This window comes from Ovis aries, chromosome 2, assembly GCF_016772045.2.
Source record: "Ovis aries strain OAR_USU_Benz2616 breed Rambouillet chromosome 2, ARS-UI_Ramb_v3.0, whole genome shotgun sequence".
In the NCBI taxonomy this organism is placed as follows: Eukaryota; Metazoa; Chordata; class Mammalia; order Artiodactyla; family Bovidae; genus Ovis; species Ovis aries.
Window position 1 is genome coordinate 238,620,159 of NC_056055.1, and position 21,651 is coordinate 238,641,809.

At 49.5% G+C, this 21,651-nt stretch overlaps 1 protein-coding gene and 1 non-coding gene across 18 annotated transcripts in view; both read right to left on the reverse strand.

Moving 5' to 3' along the window:
• Nucleotides 1-2,958: 2,958 nt before the first annotated feature.
• Nucleotides 2,959-21,651, reverse strand: part of RCC1 (regulator of chromosome condensation 1) — a 31,352-nt gene continuing 12,659 nt past the window's right edge. For 2 of the 17 annotated variants that reach the window (XM_060410628.1, XM_042245057.2), the window contains exons 4-14: nucleotides 17,304-17,454; nucleotides 11,761-11,842; nucleotides 11,116-11,223; nucleotides 9,684-9,871; nucleotides 9,326-9,505; nucleotides 8,417-8,513; nucleotides 8,181-8,303; nucleotides 6,880-7,035; nucleotides 6,462-6,581; nucleotides 6,103-6,255; nucleotides 2,959-4,941 (exon numbers count right to left, since the gene is read on the reverse strand). In XM_060410628.1, coding sequence (XP_060266611.1) covers nucleotides 4,763-4,941; nucleotides 6,103-6,255; nucleotides 6,462-6,581; nucleotides 6,880-7,035; nucleotides 8,181-8,303; nucleotides 8,417-8,513; nucleotides 9,326-9,505; nucleotides 9,684-9,871; nucleotides 11,116-11,223; nucleotides 11,761-11,833 — 1,377 coding nt within the window. In that variant the 5' untranslated portion in view covers nucleotides 11,834-11,842; nucleotides 17,304-17,454 and the 3' untranslated portion in view covers nucleotides 2,959-4,762. Of the gene's footprint in view, nucleotides 4,942-6,102; nucleotides 6,256-6,461; nucleotides 6,582-6,879; nucleotides 7,036-8,180; nucleotides 8,304-8,416; nucleotides 8,514-9,325; nucleotides 9,506-9,683; nucleotides 9,872-11,115; nucleotides 11,224-11,760; nucleotides 11,843-12,644; nucleotides 17,455-17,757; nucleotides 20,172-20,883; nucleotides 20,939-21,651 lie in introns of those variants that run through there. The other 15 variants (XM_042245055.1, XM_042245058.2, XM_060410629.1 and 12 more) reach the window with 15 other exon arrangements.
• On the reverse strand, nucleotides 17,990-18,062 carry TRNAG-UCC (transfer RNA glycine (anticodon UCC)). Its single transcript has one exon. It is a non-coding gene; the product is annotated as a tRNA-Gly (tRNA).

Below are 21,651 nucleotides of genomic sequence, written 5' to 3' on the forward strand. Positions count from 1 at the left end.
CAAATAGAGCCCAAATCCCAGCCCTCCTCACTATTTTGGGAAACAGCAGCACTTGGTTCCCCTGCTGGCTCAGTGGTAAGGAATCCACTGGCCAGTGCAGGAGACACAGGTTCCATCTGTATATGCGGAAGATTCCCTGGAGAAGGAAATGGCAACCCTCTCCAGTGTTCTTGCCTGGGAAATAACCACGGAAGGAGGAACCTGGCGGGCTATAGTCCAAAGGGTCGAAGAGTCAAACTCGAGTTAGCAACTAACCACAACAACAAATAGCAGTGCTTACCTTGTGGCAACCCACTCCAGTACTCTTGCCTGGAAAATCCCACGGACTGAGGAGCCTGGTAGGCTATAGTCTATGGGGTCGCAAAGAGTCGGACCCGACTTGAGACTTCACTTCACTTCACCTTGTGCCATGTTTTGCTTGGGCAAGCAGTGTGGCATGTGGGATCTCAATTCCCAGACCAGGGATCAGACCCATGGCCCCTGCATTGGAATCGTCTTCACCACTGGCCCACCCGCGAAGTCCCAAACTGTGTTTGTTGTGAGGAGAAAATGACAAGTTGGAAAAACATTTGGCCTAATGCCTGGCTTCTAATAAGTCCTCCAACACGGCAGTTGGAGGCCTTTGAATTATAACTGATAAATAGTACTATCTGCCAAACCCTGTGCTTTTTGCTTACTATTTTTAAATTTCATTTTACATGTGGAAAATTTTTACATATTCATTTTTAATTTAGAATGTTAAGTTTTATCAGATAGGATTCCTTCTTTGCTGTTTCTAATCAAATTTCCACGAGAATGTTGGGGATATGTTAGACATCTTTGTTGGCAAAGTAATGTCTCTGCTTTTTAATATGCTGTCTAGGTTGGTCATAGCTTTTCTTCCAAGGAGCAAGTGTCTTTTAATTTCACCAACAAAGGTCCATATAGTTAAAACTCTGGTTTTTCCAGTAGTCATGTATGGATGAGTTGGACCATAAGGCTAAGTGCCGAAGAATCAATGCTTTTGAACTGTGGTGCTGGAGAAGACTCTTAAGAGTCCCTTGGACGGCAAGATCAAACCAGTCAGTCCTAAAGGAAATCAGTCCTGAATATTCATTGCAAGGACTGATGCACCTGATGCAAAGAACTGACTCATTGGAAAAGACCGTGATGCTAGGAAAGCTTGAAGGCAGAAGGGGACAGAGGATGAGATGGTTGGATGGCATCAAGGACTTGATGGACATGAATTTGAGCAAGCTCCAGGGGTTGGTAATAGACAGGGAAGCCTGGTGTGCTGCAGTCCATACGGTTGCAGTCAGACACAACTGAGCGACTGAACTGAGACAACGGAAAAAAAATTAATTTTATGTCAAATAGACAGCTGTCCCTTACCCTACCTATCCCTTATCCCAACCTTTTCCCTAAAATATGTGTATTTCTGAATAATGTACTTTCAAAGATGATTTGATTTTTGATTGTCCTGGGTCCTCAGTGCTGCGCCGGCTTTCCTCTAGTTGCGGAGTGGAGGCTACGCTCTAGTTGCAGCACACAGGCTTCTCCCTGTGGCAGCTTCTCTTGCTGTGGAGCACAGGCCCTACCTGGGGCACGAGGGCTTCAGTAGTTGGGGCCACTAGACTCTAGAGCACAGGCCTGATAGTTGTGGTGGGGGCTTAGTTGCTCTGCAATATGAGGGATCAAACCGGTGTCTCCTGCATTGGCAGGCAGGTTCTTTACCACTGAGCCACCAGGGAAGCCCTCAATAATATAATTTCTATTCATTTGTAGTTTCAGATATTTCAGGGACGTCCCCTCAGACATACACTTTTCTGTCTTCTGATTACAATTTGTTAAACCATTGAACAGCTACATTATTATGACTGTAAATAGTATTTACAGCTGAGCCATATGTGGTGATTATATTTGTTTTGGGGTAACCAATCCAGGTTGGAGGAGGATAGGGGAAAAGGTAAAACTTAAGAGTACTTGACATGTTTGAACGTAAAAAAGGAGATTCAAAAAAAAAAAAGAGAGATTGACACTTCCGATAGACTATGACATTGAATTATTGAACAATATTTATACCAAAAAAGTGAGCATGTGAAAAACAAGGCAATTATGAACCACGAGGAGTTTTGAAATGTGCAACAGTTGTAATAGCAAAGGCTTGTGGGGCCTTTACTTTGTGCCTGATACTTTTCTAATATACATAAAGCACCTACAGAGAGCTTTATAACTGTTACATACAATACATATCAGGGCTTCCCTGATAGCTCAGTTGATAAAGCATCCACCTGCAATGCAGGATACCCCAGCTCAATTCCTGGGTTGGGAAGATCTGATGCAGAAGGGATAGGCTACCCACTCCAGTATTCTTGGGCTTCCCTTGTGGCTCAGCTGATAAAGAATCCACCTGCAATGTGGGAAAACTGGGTTTGATCCCTGGGTTGGGAAGATCCCCTGGAGAAGGGAAAGGCTACCCACTCCAGTATTCTGGCCTGGAGAATCCCATAGACTGTATTGCCTGTGGGGTTGCAAAGAGTCGGAGACTGAGTGACTTCCACTACAATACAAGGAAAAGAAAGGCAGCTAGATCTCCAATTAGTCTCTTGAACTCCCAGGGACATTTTCCTGAGGGACAGCAATTCCAACTTCACAAGGCTGATGTGAGGATGAAATGAGCTCTTATTGTATGCAACGTGCTCAGTACAGTGCCTGGCCCATTTAAGTCTCAACCCACAAGAGTTGTTTTTAAGGAGAGAGTACTTTCAATCTGCTGTATGTCAAAAGGGAAAGCTTCAATAAATCTAATGGACTTTTCTGGGGGGCAGGGGAGGGAAGAGCAGACACACTCTGCCTCTTTACAATGAAAATATTAAAGTCGAAAGTTGTGATTTTTTCCCTTCTAAGAAGTCAATTTCTAATCAGGATAGGACCTGCATTGAAACTAAAAGTTTGAGGAAAAAACAATCACAGAAAACATTTTAAGTTATTTCATATCATATTCATTTTTCCAAGAATAGCTGACATCAAGAATCCTCCTGGTATTAATAAAACTTCCCTGCTGTACATATATAGATTTCCTATATTAGCATTGTCCACTGTGACTTTCTGCAATTATAGAAATGTTCTATAAATTTTGGTATTTGCATAGCCCCCAAACCATAGGCACTAGCTGCTTTTGACTACTGAGGACTTGCAATGTGGCTAGTAAAATTGAGGAAGTTCATTTTACACTTTTACAAATTTAAATTAAATCTAAATAGCCACAAGTAGCTACTGACCACCATACTGGACAGGTCAGCTTTATGTGATTTGGTTGCTCAAATGCCTGTGAAAATCTACATCATTATGCATAAGTTGTTACTGTGCAATTAATCATTTTTATTCAGTTACACTAGCTTTTGAAATGATACATCATTAAACTTAGTGTATTTCTAGAGATGTATTGTACTCAAAAATCTTGGTTTCAAATTAGGATATTAAAAAGATCCATTCCATGTCTCACATACTGTACAATATAATTTTGTAAAAATCCAGTGATTCTTGAAACATAAATATCTAACAAAAACCAATCGACTCATTTTGATTTGTCTAGAACAGACATTGTTCCATACAAAAAACAAAAACAAAACAACAAATAACAAAAAATGAACAGCTGGCACATACCAGGACTTCTTGACATCACTGAAGTCCTAGTCTTCCCCAGGTCTACAGGCATGGGGTCATTCTGCCCTTCCCAACACAGCAGGTGCTCCCTTAAAAAAGCAGGGAGTGTGTAGAAAATAAGTGGCCTGTTTTATAAAACTCTAAATTTATTCAAAGTATTAAAAGACTTCACTCTCCCCTCCAAAATACTTTACATTAAAAAAAAAAGAAAATCAAAACCCTTTCCTGTTTTTTCAGCCACTGTACAAGCTGCTGTTTCCCTTTCTGGGGACCAGACTCTACTCCTCCAACCCTCTTCCCCTCCCTCCTTTCACTCTCAATATTGCTGTTTGTTTATAAAGCCCTCCTTTCCCTTTCCCCGAAAGTCCTGCCCTGCAGGCACAGCTGCCTTTCCGGATTTCAGGCCCTTGGCTGCAGGTGAGGCAGGATGAATGGGGGAGACTACAGACAAGGCCTGAAGGACAGAATGCTTTGTGCTTCTGGGAGAAAGGCGGATTAGCTTTTTTCTTGATCAAGCGGAGGAGCCCTGTTTTTCTTCTTGCCCCATGGGCACCTGTTCAGGGCCAAATATTTGGCCTGGGGTTGCCCACGGCTGGGTAGCCCTGCCCCTTCTCCAGTTTCCCCCAGGCATAAGTCCATGACAGCTGGGTCTGACGACTGTACCATGTGTCCGCCTGTGGGTTGTGAAGGACGGGAAGAGTGGCACAGGACTAGAGCGGGGCTTGATGGAGCCCGACTTCTCAGCGTATATGGGCACCAAACACGCAGGGGAGGAAGTTTTGGTTTTGGAGAGGCAAAACCAGGGTCAGCCAGTACCATGGGAAGTAGGGATGAGGGGGAAGGTCTGACCATATGGCTGTGGGATGAGCAATGTTCCTTCTGATAAAAACCCCTCCCCTCTCTTCCATCTATCCCACCCTCATCCTGTAAGTCCCAGGATGATTCCAGAAAAGAAGGGGACACAAAAGGGAGAAGGGTTCTGTTCTGCTGATGAGGAAAAGGCAGGAGGTGACAGAGTACTCAGGGCTGGGAGAGGCCTGCTGGAACACGTAGTCATCACGGCTTCCCTGTTCCAAGAGGGAGGTTGTGGGGGCCAGGAACCAGGCCCTCAGAGGCTTCACCAGCTCTGTTCCTTGTCCTTGACTAGTAAGACTGTGTGCTGGCCCCCGCTGGACACAGTTAAGACCACACGGTTCTCCAGCTGTTTGCCTGTCATCTCCACGGGGCTCCAGGCGTCTTCGTCCTGTCCCGTGCCCAGTTGGTAGTTGGTGCCCATGCCCCAGGCAAAAACACGACCTACAGGGGAGAGAAACAAGGGAGATCCTGTCTCGAGGATCCCCAGCCCCAGCTTTCTGCAGGGTGAGAAGCCTGGCACATGGGGGTACCTTCTGGGGTTGGCCTGAGGCAGCCTGGCAATGTCCCAGCCTCCGGGGAGTTCAGAGAAGCTAGGAGGAGGCTAGGAGATGATAGACAAAAAAGAGCTTTGTCAACCAGAGACCGCAGCCCTTATGCATTGACAAAGACTTCTCCCTGCTCCCAGGCAGAGCTTTCAAGGCCTGACAATGACTGGTGGGTCATTCCCCAAACCCCTACATCACCTCCATTCCCTGAACCACCTGCCTTTGAGACTATTCTGGATGTTCTCCTTTTCTTACCATCAAGGACTAAACCTTCAAGGTGCAGTACACCCCACTTCCTCAGGAACTCTTTCCAGACAGTCCCGGATCAAGCACCTCTGCCAGCCTGCTTTCTCAAGGCCTCCAAGTCTGCTCCCTCAGGCTTTGGCGACCACTTGTCCACACCATCCTCTGCTGTGCCTGCCAGGACCCCAACTACTGAGCTTTCTTTCTCCTGATGATATTTTAAGTACAACTCCCTGGGAAGCCGGCAGTTACTAGTTTGTATAAAAAAGGGTCACCGAGGTATAAATGTAAAGGCATGCCTGTGTTAGGAGTCTGGAGACCAGGGTTTCAGTCCTTCTCCCTGTCCTTCCCTGTGTGTTCAGCTGTATCTGACTCTTCGTGACTCCATGGACTGTGACCGCCAGGCTCCTCTGTCCATGGGATTTTCCAGGCAAGAATACTGGAGTACATTGCCATTTCCTCCTCCAGGGGATCTTCCCAACCCAGGGATCAAACCCACGACTCCTGTATCTCCTGCACTGGCAGGTAGATTCTTTATCACTGGGCCACCTGGGAAGCCTTGCCTATCTGGGCCTCAGTAATTGATATATCCCCTTGGCTCAAACACATTAAAATAATTTTAATGATGTGTTTACCCACTTTATGTCATCGAAGCCAGAACTTCTAACAATCAGGACAAAAATAACGTCATCACAAATACTGCTCTCCACATCTCAGTTCCACAGAATGGTGGGCAACAGAACCTGCTAGGCACTCTGGTAAGAATCATGACCCCCAGACCCCAACTGGACTGACTGTGGGCAGTCCCACTCACCATCCTTGGTCACAGCATACCCTACGGAGGCACCACAAGCCACTGAGGAGACCGTGGGCAGCCTGGAAATCAGGGTGGGTACGCTCTTCTCCTCAGCACCTTCCCCAAGGCCCAGCCGCCCATACTCAGCCCGGCCCAGGCTGTATGCTTTTCCTGTGGGAGGAAGGAGAAAGACGAAGAATAGCAGGCCCCCACTGAACTCCCAGGTGCTGGCAGGTGGGGTGACCCTCATGGACCCACAGTTAGCCCAATCCATGGAGCAGGCCCAGGTTTCAAGCACTGTTGTTTACAGAGTAGGGCCAGGCCTGTGTCCAGGGAACACTCCACCCCCACCCCAGAGATAGGTCTAGACCCCCTACCTTCTGAATCCATGCAGACTGTGTGGTGCTGGCCCCCAGAGAAGCCTACCCAGGACTTGGTGGAGTTCTTGAAGGATGTTAGGTTCTGAGGTATAAAACAGGATTCTGTGCCTTGGGTTCCTGGGAGGGGCGGGGGGAAGGTCAGGATGGGGCTGTCAGGGGTGACACTGTCCAAGGAATTGCCTTCTTCATCCCTTCCCTCATCATATCCACTCATCACAACTACAGAAAGCCGCAGTGCAGCAACGAAGACTCAGCACAACCAAAAATAAATAAAGAAATATTCAAAACAACAACAACTGAGGCTCTGAGAGGTTAGGTGAGCCCCGTACAGAGGGGGCACAATGAATGAGTGGTGGAGGCAGGACTGCAACCCAAGTCGCTCTGGGCTACGCTGGATGATGGGCTTGGGGCTCACCAAGTTGATGGTAGTTGGAGAGGCCGAAGCCATATACATGGCCCTCGGAGGAGATGGCGAAGGTGAAGTAGGCACCGCAGAAGGCATCCTGGAATCTGACATGGCCCCGGCTTCCCCTGGATTTCAGCATCACACACTTGGGGACCAGGAGTCGTTCTGCAGGCAGAGAGAAGGTCAGGGCCAGCGGCACACACACGGCCTCTCCTCTCTGCCCCACTGTGTCTCCTTTACTGCTGAAGCCCTCACAGGGAGCCTACGCAGGGACTCTTTTCCGTAGAATACAGAAGAGGAGACTGAGGCAAACAGAGGCCAGGTGCCTCACTCAGACCCCCAAGCCACAGAGGCAGCATTTATACGGAACTTGCTGTGTGTCAGACAGCCTTCTATATGAACTCTGTTCACTTCACAACAACCCAGTGAGGCAGGTAGTTTAGAGATGAGGAAACTGTCTGGGGGCCCATGGCCAGGAAGGGGTAGAGCCAAGATTCAACTCTGAGGTAGTCTGGGGATTCCTTAACTATCACTGCAGGTCCACCCGATGCAAGCCTGAACACAAGAGAATCCCTTCTGCCTTTGACCTTCAGCAGGGGGTGGCTTGCCAACTTGTCCCACCACAGGAACCTAAGCTACCTACTGTCAGGGAAATTAAAATGGAGGTAGTCTTGTTCAGGCTTCAGAAGCAGGAGAGCAGGCCTCTGACTGACATCTGACCTTGCCTGGACCCTGCTTGGACTACATGCCTACTTGTGAACACACCAACTGTTACCAGTAAGTCAAGTGGCACTTAAGAAAGGGAGTGGGTCTTGGAATTTCTTAAGCCCCTGGAAGTCTAGCCAACGCCCTGAGGTCAGATGAAATCTTATGACACACAGGTGAAACCAACAGCATTTTGTTTGTGTGTGATGAGTGGTTTCTTTTGTTAACAAATCCTTTGAACCTAAACTGAAACTAAATCATCAAAACACCTACCAAGGGGCTTCCCTGGTGGCTCAGTGGTAAAGAATCTGCCTGCCAGTACAGGAAGCTTGGATTCAAAAGATCCCACAGGCTGTAAGCTCATGAGCCACAACTATTGAGCCTGTGGTCTAGAGCCTGGGAGCCACTGAGCCCATGAGCTATGACTACTGAAGCCTGTGTGCCCTAGACCCTGTGCTCTGCAACGAGAGAAGCCACTGTAATGAGAAGCTGGGTACCACGACTAGAGAGTGGCCCCCGCTTGCCACAAGTAGAGAAAAGCCCATGTGGCAATCAAGACCTAGCACAGACAAAAATAAATTAAAAACAAACAAACAAACACCTACCAAGGCCCTGACGGCCACCACGATTGGCAAATAATTCAGGTACGCGGCCCAGTTGGCCCTGCTCCCCGGAGCCCAAAGTATAGAGGTCGCCATCAACTGTCAGCATCACCAAGTGGTCGTTTCCTGAGGGTGAGAGGAAAGCAGGGGATGCAGGGCTTGTCTGTAAGGCCCAAGGCTGGGCCAGACCCAGAAAAAGGTCCTCCCAACTCCTGCCCAGAGTGAGAACCCAGACTCACCTGAGGCCACCTTCATGACGGGCATACTCAGCTGCACCTGCACGGGCACCATGCTCTTTTTCATGGGTTCCAAGAGCCCGATCACACCATTATTGTCCTGGAAGGGAGGGGCGGGTCAGTTTTCAGCCAGCTCTGCCTGTCTCATACCAGCCAGATCCAGCTTTGTAGGCACCCCCAGAGCTATGTGGTGAAGGGCACTGGTGCCAGGTGAGGATAGAGAGGTGGACAGGAGCCAGGCCACACAGTGAAATACTCATGAGTGAAATCATATGTGCTCTGTGATTTGCATTAAAATATAATAAAGGAGTTGGGGAATGGAAGGAAGTAAAAGTCGAACAAGTTTGGTCATAAGCTGATAATTGTTCAGGCAAGTAAATAAAAGTTCAAAATAGCATTCTGATTACTCTTACATGTTTGAAATTCTCCATCAAAAAGTGTTAAAAGAGCTCCAATGAGGAAATATCAGATTCCTTTATTTCTGACATTTCAAAATAAACTGAATAACAAAGTGCCAAAACAATTTTAATGCTGAATCTGCTATTTAAACCACACTCTCCAGTCTTGAAAATTCTGAGATATGCCTAGGAGAAGTGTGGAAGGAGACTGGGATGGGGAGGGGGGAGGTTAAAAGGGAGGAGATGGGTCAGCAGGCTTCTTGGCTCAGCCGAGACCAAAGGTATCCCTGAGCCACTCCTTTTCCATGACACACAAAATCATAACATCAGATTCACAGGGGCAGTCAGTAGTGTGCACAGGCCTGATGAAGAACCAGAAATCTGGGTCTGGGTCCAAGCTCTTCCCAGGGTCTCAATCTCTCCACAAGTACAACATGGGCATGGAGATGGGGCCCCACCAGCTGTACTTAATTCTGCTCACAGCTCCACAGCCATCCTCCAGACCCAGTCTTACCCGGAAGGAGCCCCAGAGGAAGACACGGCCATCCTCGGTGAGGGCTGCTGTGTGACTGTCTCCTGCTGACACCTGTACCACCTTCTCTTGCAGGTCCACTTTCCCAGGGACCATCTCTGAGCCCTCCACTGATGTATCCCTTCCCAGAGCACCCTCGTCATTGCAGCCGAAGGAGTAGACCTGTGCAGAGGATGCCCCCCGTTAGTGCGAGGTCTGTCCTCTCAGTATGTTCTAGTCTAGGCCACTCCCTGCTTATCTAGCCAGCTTCATCTCTACAGGGTAGTGCATATGGTTCAGAGCTCCTTCCCCAAGGACCCCAGTCCCAGGTCCTGTCCCATCTGGTGCCACCCTGACCTACCTGGCCACTTTTGCTTAGGCACACAGTGTGCATGCCCCCAGCCTCAGCCTGCACGATGTCTTCTGGAATGGACACTAGGGCCGGCTTCTTCCTCTCCATCACATTCTCGCCCAGCCCCAGCTGGCCCACGTCGCCCTGGCCCAGTGTCAGCACCATACCTGGTTCTGTGCCGTGGGACCTATGGGAGACTGAGGGGTAAAGAAGATAGCCCCTGAGCGTGCAGGATGACAAGAGAGAGGAGAGGTCGCTGCGCAGGCTGTGGGATAACACAGACCTGGGTTCAAATCCGTGCCCAGCCACAAAACATTAGTCAGACCTCTCCAAGCCTAAACATCATCATCTGTGAAACGAGGGTAAGAGAAGTACCTATCTCATACAATGTTTGTGAAGATTAAAAACTGAGCACATTAGGGACTTCCCTGGTGGTCCAGTGGTTAAGACTTTGCCTTCCAATAGAGGGGTGTGTAGGTTCAATCCCTGGAGGGGGAACTAAGATCCAACGTGCCTCATACCCAAAAATCCAAAACACAAAACAAGCAATGCTGAAACTAATTCAATGAAGACTTTAAAATATGACTCACATGAAAAGAATTTTAATTTTAAATTAAAAACCAAAAAACTCCAGCACATTTTTTTTTTTAAAATCTGTATTTACTTATTTATTTGGCTATGCTCAGTCCTAGTGCAACACGCAGGCTCCTTAGTTATGGCCTGTGGGATCTAGTTCCCTGATCAGGAATGGAGCACGGAGTCTTAGCCACTGGACTACCAGGAAAGTGCCCACCTAAGCACATTATTAATGTGAGTGGAAGGAAATGGCAATAATATACTTGATACAGAGAAGAAAATTCAGGTGGGGAGGAGAAATGGGGCACAAGATAGCTTTTCTGATTGGGTGTTCTTGGTCAGGAACCAACTAACAGAGAGGGCATAACAACATCTAACACTGCTTATTCTATGAATGTTAAATTGACTTGCAGCCCCCCACATTATGCTATAGGTCTTCCATTTCAGGCTCCCATTGTATAGAAAAGGAGAACAGAGCCTCAGAGAGTGTCATAAGAGCTAATAACGAGTAAAGTTTGCAGCGAAACCAAATCGAGGAGGCCTACACGGTCAGAGCATAGTCCCTAGTCTCCATCCTCAGGCTGTGACTTAACCACTGGACATGGGCACACTGACCCCCTCTCCACTTCTTTTGGGGAGCAGATACGCAGCCGAAGAGGAAAGGGAGGAGTAAGAGACCGCACAGGCATTTGCAAAGAGGTAAGCGCCAATCAGAGTGCTGCGCTAGGCCATCTGCTGGGCAATGGGGGGTGGGGCCGCCAAGGCCCCGGAGAGCCAATGGCGTCCAGCCCCTCCCCCCGGGGGTGTGGCCACGGCTGCCAGGACTGCTGCGGCTGCGCAGAGGGCACTCTGGGCAGGCAGCCACCTGGTCGGGCCTTCTGGTCAGGAGGGCACAGCCCACAGGCACCTTGGCAGGAGCGGGCGCCTGGAACACGGCGGGAGGCAACGGCCCTCACTGCCTGGTTACGAGGGTCTGCAAAAGACAGACACTGTCTGAGTGTGGGTCCACACTCCCCCCACCCTCCCAGACTGGGGGGGCTCTCCTCCCTGACTCCCTCTAGGGTCCCCGCAGGGAGGAGACCAAACGCACTTCTCTCAAGTGCTAACCAGGAAATGAGCTCATTTTCCCCATGGCAGCCCGGTGAGGTTGCCCGTTTTATGAACGGGGTAGTCTAAGTTCAGTGAGGTTAGCGATCTGCCACAGCTATACAGCTAGAAAGTGGCAGAGCGAGGATGTGAACCAGTCTGGAGGTCAATGGTCTTAACTAGGCATTACTGCCTAGGGCAAAGCCGTAGGGTCTAGTTTTTCACCTGTATCTGAGGGCTTTTAAGCAAGTCTCTGCCCCTTTATCATTCCCAGAGGGTGGGAATCAGTGAGCTACAGGAGACCCTCCAGCTGGGTGGAGTTCCTGGGCTTCCTGGCCCCTTGGCTTCAAATCTCAGGGAGGAAGGAGCCTGGTACCAGATTCTGGGGATGCCAAGAGGCCATCCATACTGAGGGCCAACTTACCTTTCACCTTCTTGCTTTTGGGGAGGGCATCTTCTGGGGGAGACCTTCTCTTAGCTACACGCTTGGGTGGCATCTTCCTGTCCTGAAAAACCCAGGCAAAGACTCCATGTCAGAAATGGCTCTATTCAGGCAATATTTATCAAACACCCTAAAAAAAGTGAAAAGAAATGCCTAGCAATTCCACTTCTCGGAATTTACCTGAGAAGAACCAAATAATAAATAAACCCAAAGATTAAGTTCCACTAATATTCTCTACTGTATTCTTCGTAACATTAAAAAAACAAAAACAACAAAAAATGGAGCAACCCATGTACTTAGGAGTAGGGGATTGGCTAAACAATACGTGGCATACTGATAATAAAACAGTATGAAGCCATTAAAAGTGATGTTTTCAGAGATTTATTTACTGAATCATTGCCAAGTAACATAAGCAGATTGAAAAACAGGCCATCATCCTACTTGTGGAAAAGAAAAAGCATACATATATAAAAATATGTGGAAGGAAATACATTCAATATTAATAATGGTAACCTCCGGCAAATGTGATTATGGACAAATTTTACTTCTTTATATCTTAATCTAAGATACAAACAGCATGACATGTATTTTTAAATTTTATTATTAAAAAATTAATGTAAAGTAATTAACCTCCAATTAAAATAAATAAATTTATATTTAAAAATTAAAAATAAATAATTAAAACACTGAAGAACATTCAATGAACATCACAACTACTCCCAACCCCAACATAACCATAGTAACTCTGGTGATACATTACTGTTATAATCAGACCACACAAACACACATTCACAGTTATTTTCATTAAATAAAACCAAACCACACCATTTTCTCAACCTCAGTCCAGTCGTTAGGAATCTACCTACCAATGCAGGGGACACAGGTTCGATCCCCGGTCCGGGAAGACTCCACATGCTGTGAGGCAACTAAGCCATGCGCCACAACTACTCTGCCTGTATGCCCTACAGCCCACACTCACAACGAGAAGCCACTGCAATAAGCCCATGCAGCGCAACAGCGTAGCCCAGACTCACTGCAACTAGAGAAAGCCTGTAAGCAGTAATGAAAACCCAGCATAGCCAAAATTTAAATAAATTAAAAAAAAAAACCATTTTGTGCCCTTTGATCCAAAATGCCACCACTCCTAGGAGGAATCTGGCTTTCCTTTAAACCCATCCAACAAGAGATAAACACTGTATATACACTCATACTAACAGAAACACCCGGTATTACAAAGCGGGAAAGGAAATCACCTCTGGGTGACATGAAGGGTTGTGGCAGCTCGCACGATCCAGGGCAGCTGAGCCGTCAGTGCTGACTGCCTCCTTACTTCAACTAACTGCTGTTGCCTTCTCAAGGCCACTGAGAACAGACACTCTGCCCTAGTGTCTCAATTTCAACCCAGCCCAAATTGGGTCAAAAGCCCTTTTTCCTCCACATAAGCAGTTTCTGAAATAAACCTTTATTGAGCCCTGGTTTTTAAGGTTATGAAAGACGGCTGTCTAAGCCTTAAGGCTCCCAAACTCTGTGATCCCTCTGGAATAGAGAGCAGGGCCCAGGCAATTTGCAGCTATCCAGATGCAAAAGCGGTAGAGCAAGTAGTGGTTAAGAGGAGCCAGGCTATGTACTCAGCTACTTTCTGGCTGTTTGACCTTGGACAAAGTTACTTAGTCTCTTCACCATTCAGTTTCCTCCTCAGTAAAATGGGGATAGTAATTACTCAAAATCGCTATGGATGGTGAGTGCTGCCATGAAATAAAAGATCCTGATGCTGAGAAAGATTGAAAGTAAAAGGAGAAGGGGGTGGCAGAGGATGAGATGGTTAGATAGCATCACTGACTCAGTTCAATTCAGTCGCTCAGCTGTGTCCAACTCTTTACAACCCCATGGACTGCAGCACGCCAGGCTTCCCTGTCTATCACCAACTCCTGGAGCTTACTCAAACTCACGTCCATCAAGTCAGTGATGCCATCCAACCAACCATCTCACCCTCTGTCATCCCCTTCTCCTCCCGCATACAATCTTTCCCAGTGTACAGTCTTTCCCAGCACCAGGGTCTTTTCAAATGAGTCAGCTCTTCACATCAGGTGGCCAAAGTATTAAGAGTTTCAGCTTTAACATCAGTCCTCCCAATGAATATTCAGGACTGATTTCCTTTAGGATGGACTGGCTGGATCTCCTTGCAGTCTAAGGGACTCTCAAGAGTCATCTCCAACACCACAGTTCAAAAGTATCAACTCTTCGGCGATCAGCTTTCTTTACAGTCCAACTCTCAATCCATATGTGACTACTGGAAAAACCATAGCCTTGACTAGACGGACCTTTGTTGGCAAAGTAATGTCTCTGCTTTTTAATATGCTGTCTAGGTTGGTCATAACTTTTCTTCCAAGGAGTGTCTTTTAATTTCATGGCTGCAGTCACCATCTGCAATGATTTTGGAGCCCCCAAAAATAAAGTCTGCCACTGTTTCCACATCTATTTGCCATGAAGTGATGGGACCAAATGCCATGATCTTAGTTTTTCTGAATGTTGAGCTTTAAGCCAACTTTTTCACTCTCCTCTTTCACTTTCATCAAGAGGTTCTTTAGTTCTTCTTCGCTTTCTGCCATAAGGGTGGTGTCACTGACTCAAAGGACATGAATTTCAGCAAAGTCCAAGAGATAGTGGAGGACAGAGGAGCCTGGCGTGCTGCAGTCCATGGGGCTGCAAAGAGACATGACTGAGCAACTGAACAACAATAGTATCTACACATTGTTATGACTATGACTAAATGAGCTAATACTGTAAAAGTAATTACAGGGTGGTTTGATCTCTAGGTCAGGAAGATCACCTGGAGGACAGCGTGGCAACCCACTCCAGTATTCTGGCCTGGAGAATCCCATGGACAGAGGAGCCTGGCAGGCTACAGTCCATAGGGTCGCAAAGAGTCAGACATGACTGAAGCGACTTAGCATGCACACATACAATTACACGGTAGGGTAAGGGCTCAATAAATCAATGCTGGTGTTTAAACATCTAGGGTCTGTTCCAGGTAATGCTTAGGCACAGCTAATCTAATCTAACCACCTTTCCTCCATTTTATAGAAAAGGGATAAAGACTTTAACCAAGGCTATAAATGGCAAGAGAATTCTAAGAACCCTTCTCTGGAGCCTCTCTAGCTCCCTGTTCCGAGGTATATGTACATGAGGTCAACGGCCTGGAACCTCCAGGCACATTTCTGCTGGCTGACCTGGGGGAGGAGAACAAAGTGCCGAAGACAAGGAAGCAGCCAAAGGCCTAGAATGCCCCACGGCTGTGTGGGCTGAGCCTCTGCAGGCTGAGCTTCTACAGGCTGAGACTGGCCCAGTTTTGACTTTGTTGAGGTGGCAGTTCTGTGTTTCACCCAACTTTTATTCTCCCAGGGTGGCACTCCTCCCCTCCAACCAGCCTCTGAGACCCCTCTTCCCTCACTAGAAATGCGCCTTCACTGGGATCAGTTCAGTTGCGCAGTTGTGTCCAACTCTTTGTGACCCCATGGACTGCAGCATGCCAGGCTTCCCTGTCCATCACCAACTCCCAGAGCTTACTCAAACTCATGTCCATCGAGTCAGTGATGCCATCCAACCATCTCATTCTTTGTCATCCCCTTCTCCTGCCCTCAGTCTTTCCTAGCATGAGGGTCTTTTCCAACAAGTCAGTTCTTTGCATCAGGGATAAGAGCTGTGGTTTGCTCAACCCTGCTTGTGCGACCATGTTTGGCCTCTCTGGCTGTTCTAGCCTCTCTGAATTGTGTGTATCCTCATGTAAAGGGATGTAATGACCACTTCGAGGGCCGCTGTCCAGACGGAATGAAATGTCTGTGAAGGGTTTTACAGTGCCAAGCACATGGTACGTAGCAGCATGGACTCAATCCTTCCATGAATGCTTATTACCACTGCTTGGCTCTGGACCAGGGGTAGCAAGGAAAAAGGCAACTAACCTTCTCCCTGCTCTCATGGAGCTTACAGACAGAAATACATACACACGCAGAGAGAGTATTATTACAGATAGTGTGGTGTGATGAATAGGCAAGGTGATATAGTAGGAATATGCTAGGGACACAACAATGTAAATGTATTTAATGCCACTGAACCATGTACAGTTAAAAAAGGCTACAATGGTAAATTTTGTTATGTATAGTTTATCACACACACAAAAAAAGAGAGTAACTGGGATAGGGGAGGAGATATAGGTCAGATAGGTGACATCTGGGCTAAGACTTGAAATACTACGCAGAGAAAGCCAGCAGGGGAAGGCCTGGACAAAAGCATGTGACGTGCTCAGGAACCTGGGGAGGCCAGCAGGGCTGCAGCTGGACAGTGATGGATCAGAGGCACATGGGGAGCAGGGGCTGGGTCGTACAAGGCCTAGTAGGGAAAACAGACAAGCCTTAAGAAGACTATCTCATTAACAATTGTTCTGGAAGGGAATGGAAGAGGAGGCAATTGCAAGCATCCAAATGAGAGAAGCTGGTGACATGATTTGGTCTGAGGCAACAAAGAAAAATACACAATTTAGGAGATAGGCTTGCTTTGCCAGTGGATTAGATGTAGGGAATGAGGGTGGGGGAGGAACCAGATTGACTATTTCATCCTAAAAAATCCAGGGGATCCTGGGCAGGGCCCCTTTAATCCCCCTATGAACTTGGTCCAACACAAGGACTCCTAGCCTTTGGCGTAAGTAACTAGGTAGATGGTAGACTTCCACTTACCAAGAAGACTGGGGGACAAACAGGGAGGAGAGACTGAGTGGTTTTTGTCAAGTGTGAAGTGTGCAGGAACCGATCAAGAAGGGGTATTAAGGTGGCAGAGCTGGATGGGTTAAGGAGTGTGGGATACACCAGGGACCCATTCGTTCCAGTAAACAGCTCATAACCCTTGGCCAGGTTGGCACTGGTTCACTGGGTCTGGGGCCCTGTCCCGCCAAAGGCATATTTCCCCGTCAGCTCATCAGAATGACCTGCAGCTGTCAGCTCTGCTGGGGAGGGAGACTGAGAAGGAGCTCGGAAAAGTACTCACAACAAGAAGCGGAAAACACAAACAAACAGGAAACAGAATGGTATCAGCACATCGGTGCTGCTATTGGGTTGATCTATGGGAAAGGCCTGGAGTGGAGATCAGAAAAACAAAGGCTATAGGAGGTATGCAGTGTCCTGGATCATTAACTCAAAAAAAATGATTCGACCACTCATGATCTTTTCAAAAAGACCTCCAGGGTCTGGTACTGACACAACTTCTGGGTTCATCTTATCGGTCACACCCTCCCTTCTCACACTCTTAGACTGCTCACTCTTCTCTCCATACCAGTGCATCTCCATCCCACACCAGCCCTATCCTACTGCAAGAACTTCTATCCAAAGTCGCCTCCATTGGTACACTACCTCGGATCCCTCTCTCAATCCTAAAGGAATCATCCTCTCCAAGAAATGAGGACAGAGTTTGGATCATAATTATTTAACCAATCTGCTCCTTCAGATGAGTCTCTTTGGGGCACTGGCCACACCTACCTTCTAACAACCTTTAACTTCTCACAACAAGCTGAAGACAGCTCTGTCACTCTTATTTAACAGGTGAGGGAACTGGGGCGCAGAGAAGTAGATTTACTTGCTTAAGTTGGCACAGCCGGAAAGGAGAGCCAGGAATGGAATCCAGGTATATCTGAAAATTAAAAGCAAAAGAACGGTTGGCTAAAGGCGGGTCATGATCCAGGCAGCGATCACGGCAGCCTGGACAGGGCTCCCCAGGATCCCCTGTGAACCTGGCCAAAGGCAAGGAGCAGAGGGTGGGAGCCTGCTGAAAGGGACAAAACGGTGGGTGAGCACCAAGGGGAGACACGGAAGCAGTGAGGGCCTGGGAGAGTGGGCCGGAAGGGCAACAGATCTGCTGAAGCACGCGTGGAAGGACCACAAGCACAGCTCCAAGCCACGGTACAGAGCGCACTGGCTTTTAAGTCCAGCCCACCTGAGTCCCCTTTGAACTTGAGAGTCTTCATCTCTCAAAGGGAGGACTCCAGGCACTGCAGTGTCTATGAACCATCCCGGAGGCAATGCGGGGAATGAGAGGGCACCTTCTAAAAGGTGGAGCCCTGCACCCATGACCCACATGCATGTTTTCTACCGCACAAATCAGCCCTTTGGACAGACTTCGTCTCTAACCACTCTAGGTTTTATTTATTTATTTTAATTTCTCTTAGTTCCTTGACCAGGGATTGAACCTGTGTCCTCTACAGTGGAAATGTGGTGTCTTAACCACTGGACCACCAGGGAAGTCCCTGGGTGTGTTTTCTTAAGTAGACATCGAGAGTCTGGGCTGGGTATAGGTCCTAGTCTTTTGTCACCACCCCTCACTCCCCAACAGACAAACACAGCTTCCATCTTCAAGGAGTTCAGTCTGGAAGAAAACTGAGATACAATCTCAATAAGTCAGATACAGAGTCAACTTCCACTAACAGGCTCCTAAGGTGAAGAACTGATGCTTTCCAATTATGGTGCTGAAGAAGACCCTCGAGAGTCCTGTGGACTGCAAGGAAATCAAACCAGTCAATCCTAAAGGAGATCAACCCTGAATATTCATTGGAAGGACTGATGCTGAAGCTGAAGCTCCGATACTTTGGGCACCGATACAAAGAGCCAGCTCACTGGAAAAGACTCTTGGGAGAGACTGGGAAAGACTGAAGGCAAAAGGAGAAGGGGGCAGCAGGGGATGAGATGGTTAGAGAGCAACACCAACACAATGGAAATGAATGTGAGCAACCTCTGGGAGATGGCAGAGGACAGAGGAGCTTGGCATGCTGCAATCCATGGAGTTACAGAGTCGGACATGACTTAGCGACTGAACAACAACATGTGCCAGTCAATCCTGGAATACTCGCATCCTGCCCTCAGAGGTGTGATCATCCTGGTATTCTCAGGGGAAGGGGGCCCAGGCCACACAGAAGTGGGGTGACAGCCCAGGTCTGCTGACCACGCCCCACCAGGACCAGAGCATCCCCCATCCCCACGTCTCCCTGGGCCTGTTTTTCCATTTGGTAGACTAGACAGTCTACCAGGGCCCTCGTGTTCCTGCTATGACCCCCTGTGACCTCATCTCTGCAAAGGGAGACAGAGCCCTCTCCAACCACAGCAGCTGTCCCCACCCAGCCACCCCAGTGTCAGGAGGCAAACACTTGCCAGACAGATGCAAGGGCTGAAGAATCTCTTTGTGAGGGAAGGGAGGAGAGAGGCTCTGTTTGTCTGTCAACAAACACTGGGGGAGCAACTCCTTCCTGCCTGATGTCAGGCATTGAGCTGGTACACCTCACCCAAGAGCTCCTTACCAGGATCCCCCATCAATACAGAGGGGGTGGTGGTGGTTTAAGTCGCTAAGTCGTGTCAGACTCTTGGTGACCCCATGGACTGTAGCCTGCCAGACTCCTCTGTCCATGGGATTTTCCAGGCAAGAATACTGGAGTGGGTTGCCGTTTCCTTCTCCAGGGGATCTTGCCCATCCAGGGATCAAACCTGGGTCTCCTCCATCACAGGCAGATTCTTAACCAACGGAGCTACCAAGGAAGCCCAAAAATACAGAGGGGAGCCTAGGCTTAAGTGCATTCATTTTCCCCAGCAGAATGAGGCTACACCTTACCCCAGGTGTTAGAACCACAGCTTTACAGGATATTAGTAACTCTCTTATCTTCATCTTACAGGTAAGGACAAGGCCCAGGGGGATTAGATGGATGGCCCAGGGGTAGCCAACTAGGCAGTTGCAAAGCTGAACAGGATTCCTGTTCTTGGGATGGCTTCCCAACAAGAGCATGGAGAAATCCTAGTTTACCTTTCCAGACTCCACTCTGATGCCCTTCTTGGGTAAAACTGTCTCTGCCTTCTCCGCCCCACCCAGCACTTGCTCTCCAGACCTTTGGAGACCCAGCCCCTGCTCGATCATCTTGCTCTTCCTCTCCTGGTACCCTGTGTGCCAATCAGACTTAAACACCGTGGTACCTCTGATGACAACACTCACCCACACCTTCCTGCATTTGCACGTGCTGTGTTCCCTGCCTGGATCGCCAGAAACCCTCCACCCTCGGTCAGCCTGAATAACTCCTCTGTTCTTTCAAAACCCTGGCCAAGAGTCACCTCGGCTGGAAAGCCATCACTCATCCTCCTGCCCAGGCTTGGGTGAACATCCGAGATCCCCACCCACACTCCCTACACTCGACTTCTGCTATAGGCACTCAAGTCACACTTGGAGCACCTTGGTTAATATCCGCCAGGAGTAGCGAGCGTCCCGGCTCCATGGGCACACCTTGGGGATCACCCTGGACAGTAATTGTGGCCCCACATGGGCCTCCCCAGGGGAGGCAGGGAGCTCGATCAAGGCCACCCGGGGCCCTTTCACCATTTTCCCCAGCCCTGCACGCGCGGCACGGAGGAGACTGCCAGCGATTAATCTGCTGACAGATGAGTTGATGTGGAGTTCCCGGCACACCTCTCCTACTGGTCAACAGTCGTGGCGGTGCCTGTTGACGCTGAGATTTCACTCCCTACGCAGACCCTCGGCAGCCTACTCTCGAGCTCCTCGAGCCGACCCTTGCCGGGCGGGATTCCCACCCCGCTCCGCAAACCGCACTCTCCAAACCAGTGCTGGACTTTTAAAAATCACTTTCCCGCTCCGGAAATGCTGCACCGCCGGGGCGGCCGCCCCGGTCCGGGAGGCGCGCGGCTCTACGCATCGCGGGCGCCGAGGTCACCGCGGCCGCGCGCAAAACCCCAGCCGGCCGCGCTCGGGCCGTTTGAATCTCCCGCCCCCGCGGGCGGCGCGGGCCGGGCACGCGAGGCGCGGCGGCGGAGGGGCCGCGCGGCCCTCTCTCCGGCGAGGCGGGGCCCGGGCGGGCGGGCTGGCTCCCCGGCGCCCCACGGGGCCGCAGACCCGCGCGCCCGCACCCGCGCCTCCCAGCCGCGCTGGCTTCACGTGGGGCCGGCGCCGCGCCACACGGACGCGCGCGGGCAACCGCCCCGGCCCGTCGCCGCCCGCCGGCGCTCCCGGGCTGCGCCCGCCCCGCGCGCCGCCCTCCGCCCAGACCCTCCGTGCGTGAGTGGCGCGACCTACCTCGCTGCAGGTCTGCCACAAGGAACTCCTCCGCTCGCCCGCCCGGCCGCGAACTGCCCCAGAGCATGCGCTCTGCGGGCCTCCGGCCCCGACCCCGGGCCAGAAAAGAAAACAAAGAGCCCGGCGCCCCCTGGCGGCCGCCCCGGGAGGTGCCGGTGGCGCGACCCGGCTAGGGCGCTCGCCACCAGGCTCTTTCCGCACCGGCCCGGGGTTACAGAACGGGTGTGTGTCTTGAAGGCCCTAAATTGGAACGAGTGGACTGACAACCAGAAAGACTGCTTGAAATCAGGGTTTGCCTGGGGAAAAAATATGGTATGGAAGGGACTGTACGGATAAAAGAGACACTGATCGTCCCTGCTCTCAAGGGGCTTTCCGTCAGAGAAAGATGAGAAGTCAGACTGTCAGCAACTACTCAGGGCTGTGACAAGGGCTGTTGTGACAAGGGTGCGCACAGGGTCATCTAGCTCAGCCGGGACTTAAGGAAGGTTTTCCAGGTTAAGCCCAAGAGGGTAGGGCATCCTAGGAGAATCATCCTTGCGAGGACAGGGAGCGATAAAAGCCTCTGGTGGGTTGGGGAAACTGCCCAAGTCCGACTGGGGGCACAGGGTGCCGTGGGAGGGACTTAGCGGTTTAGTCTAAGGAGACCGCCTCTATCCTGGGGAAATGGGGAACTCTGGAAGGGATCTGAGCACATGAGTGACAGATTTTTGTTTAGAGAATAGGCTTTGGTGGAGGGGAAACCAAGAGTGAGGCAGGGAGGCCAGATAA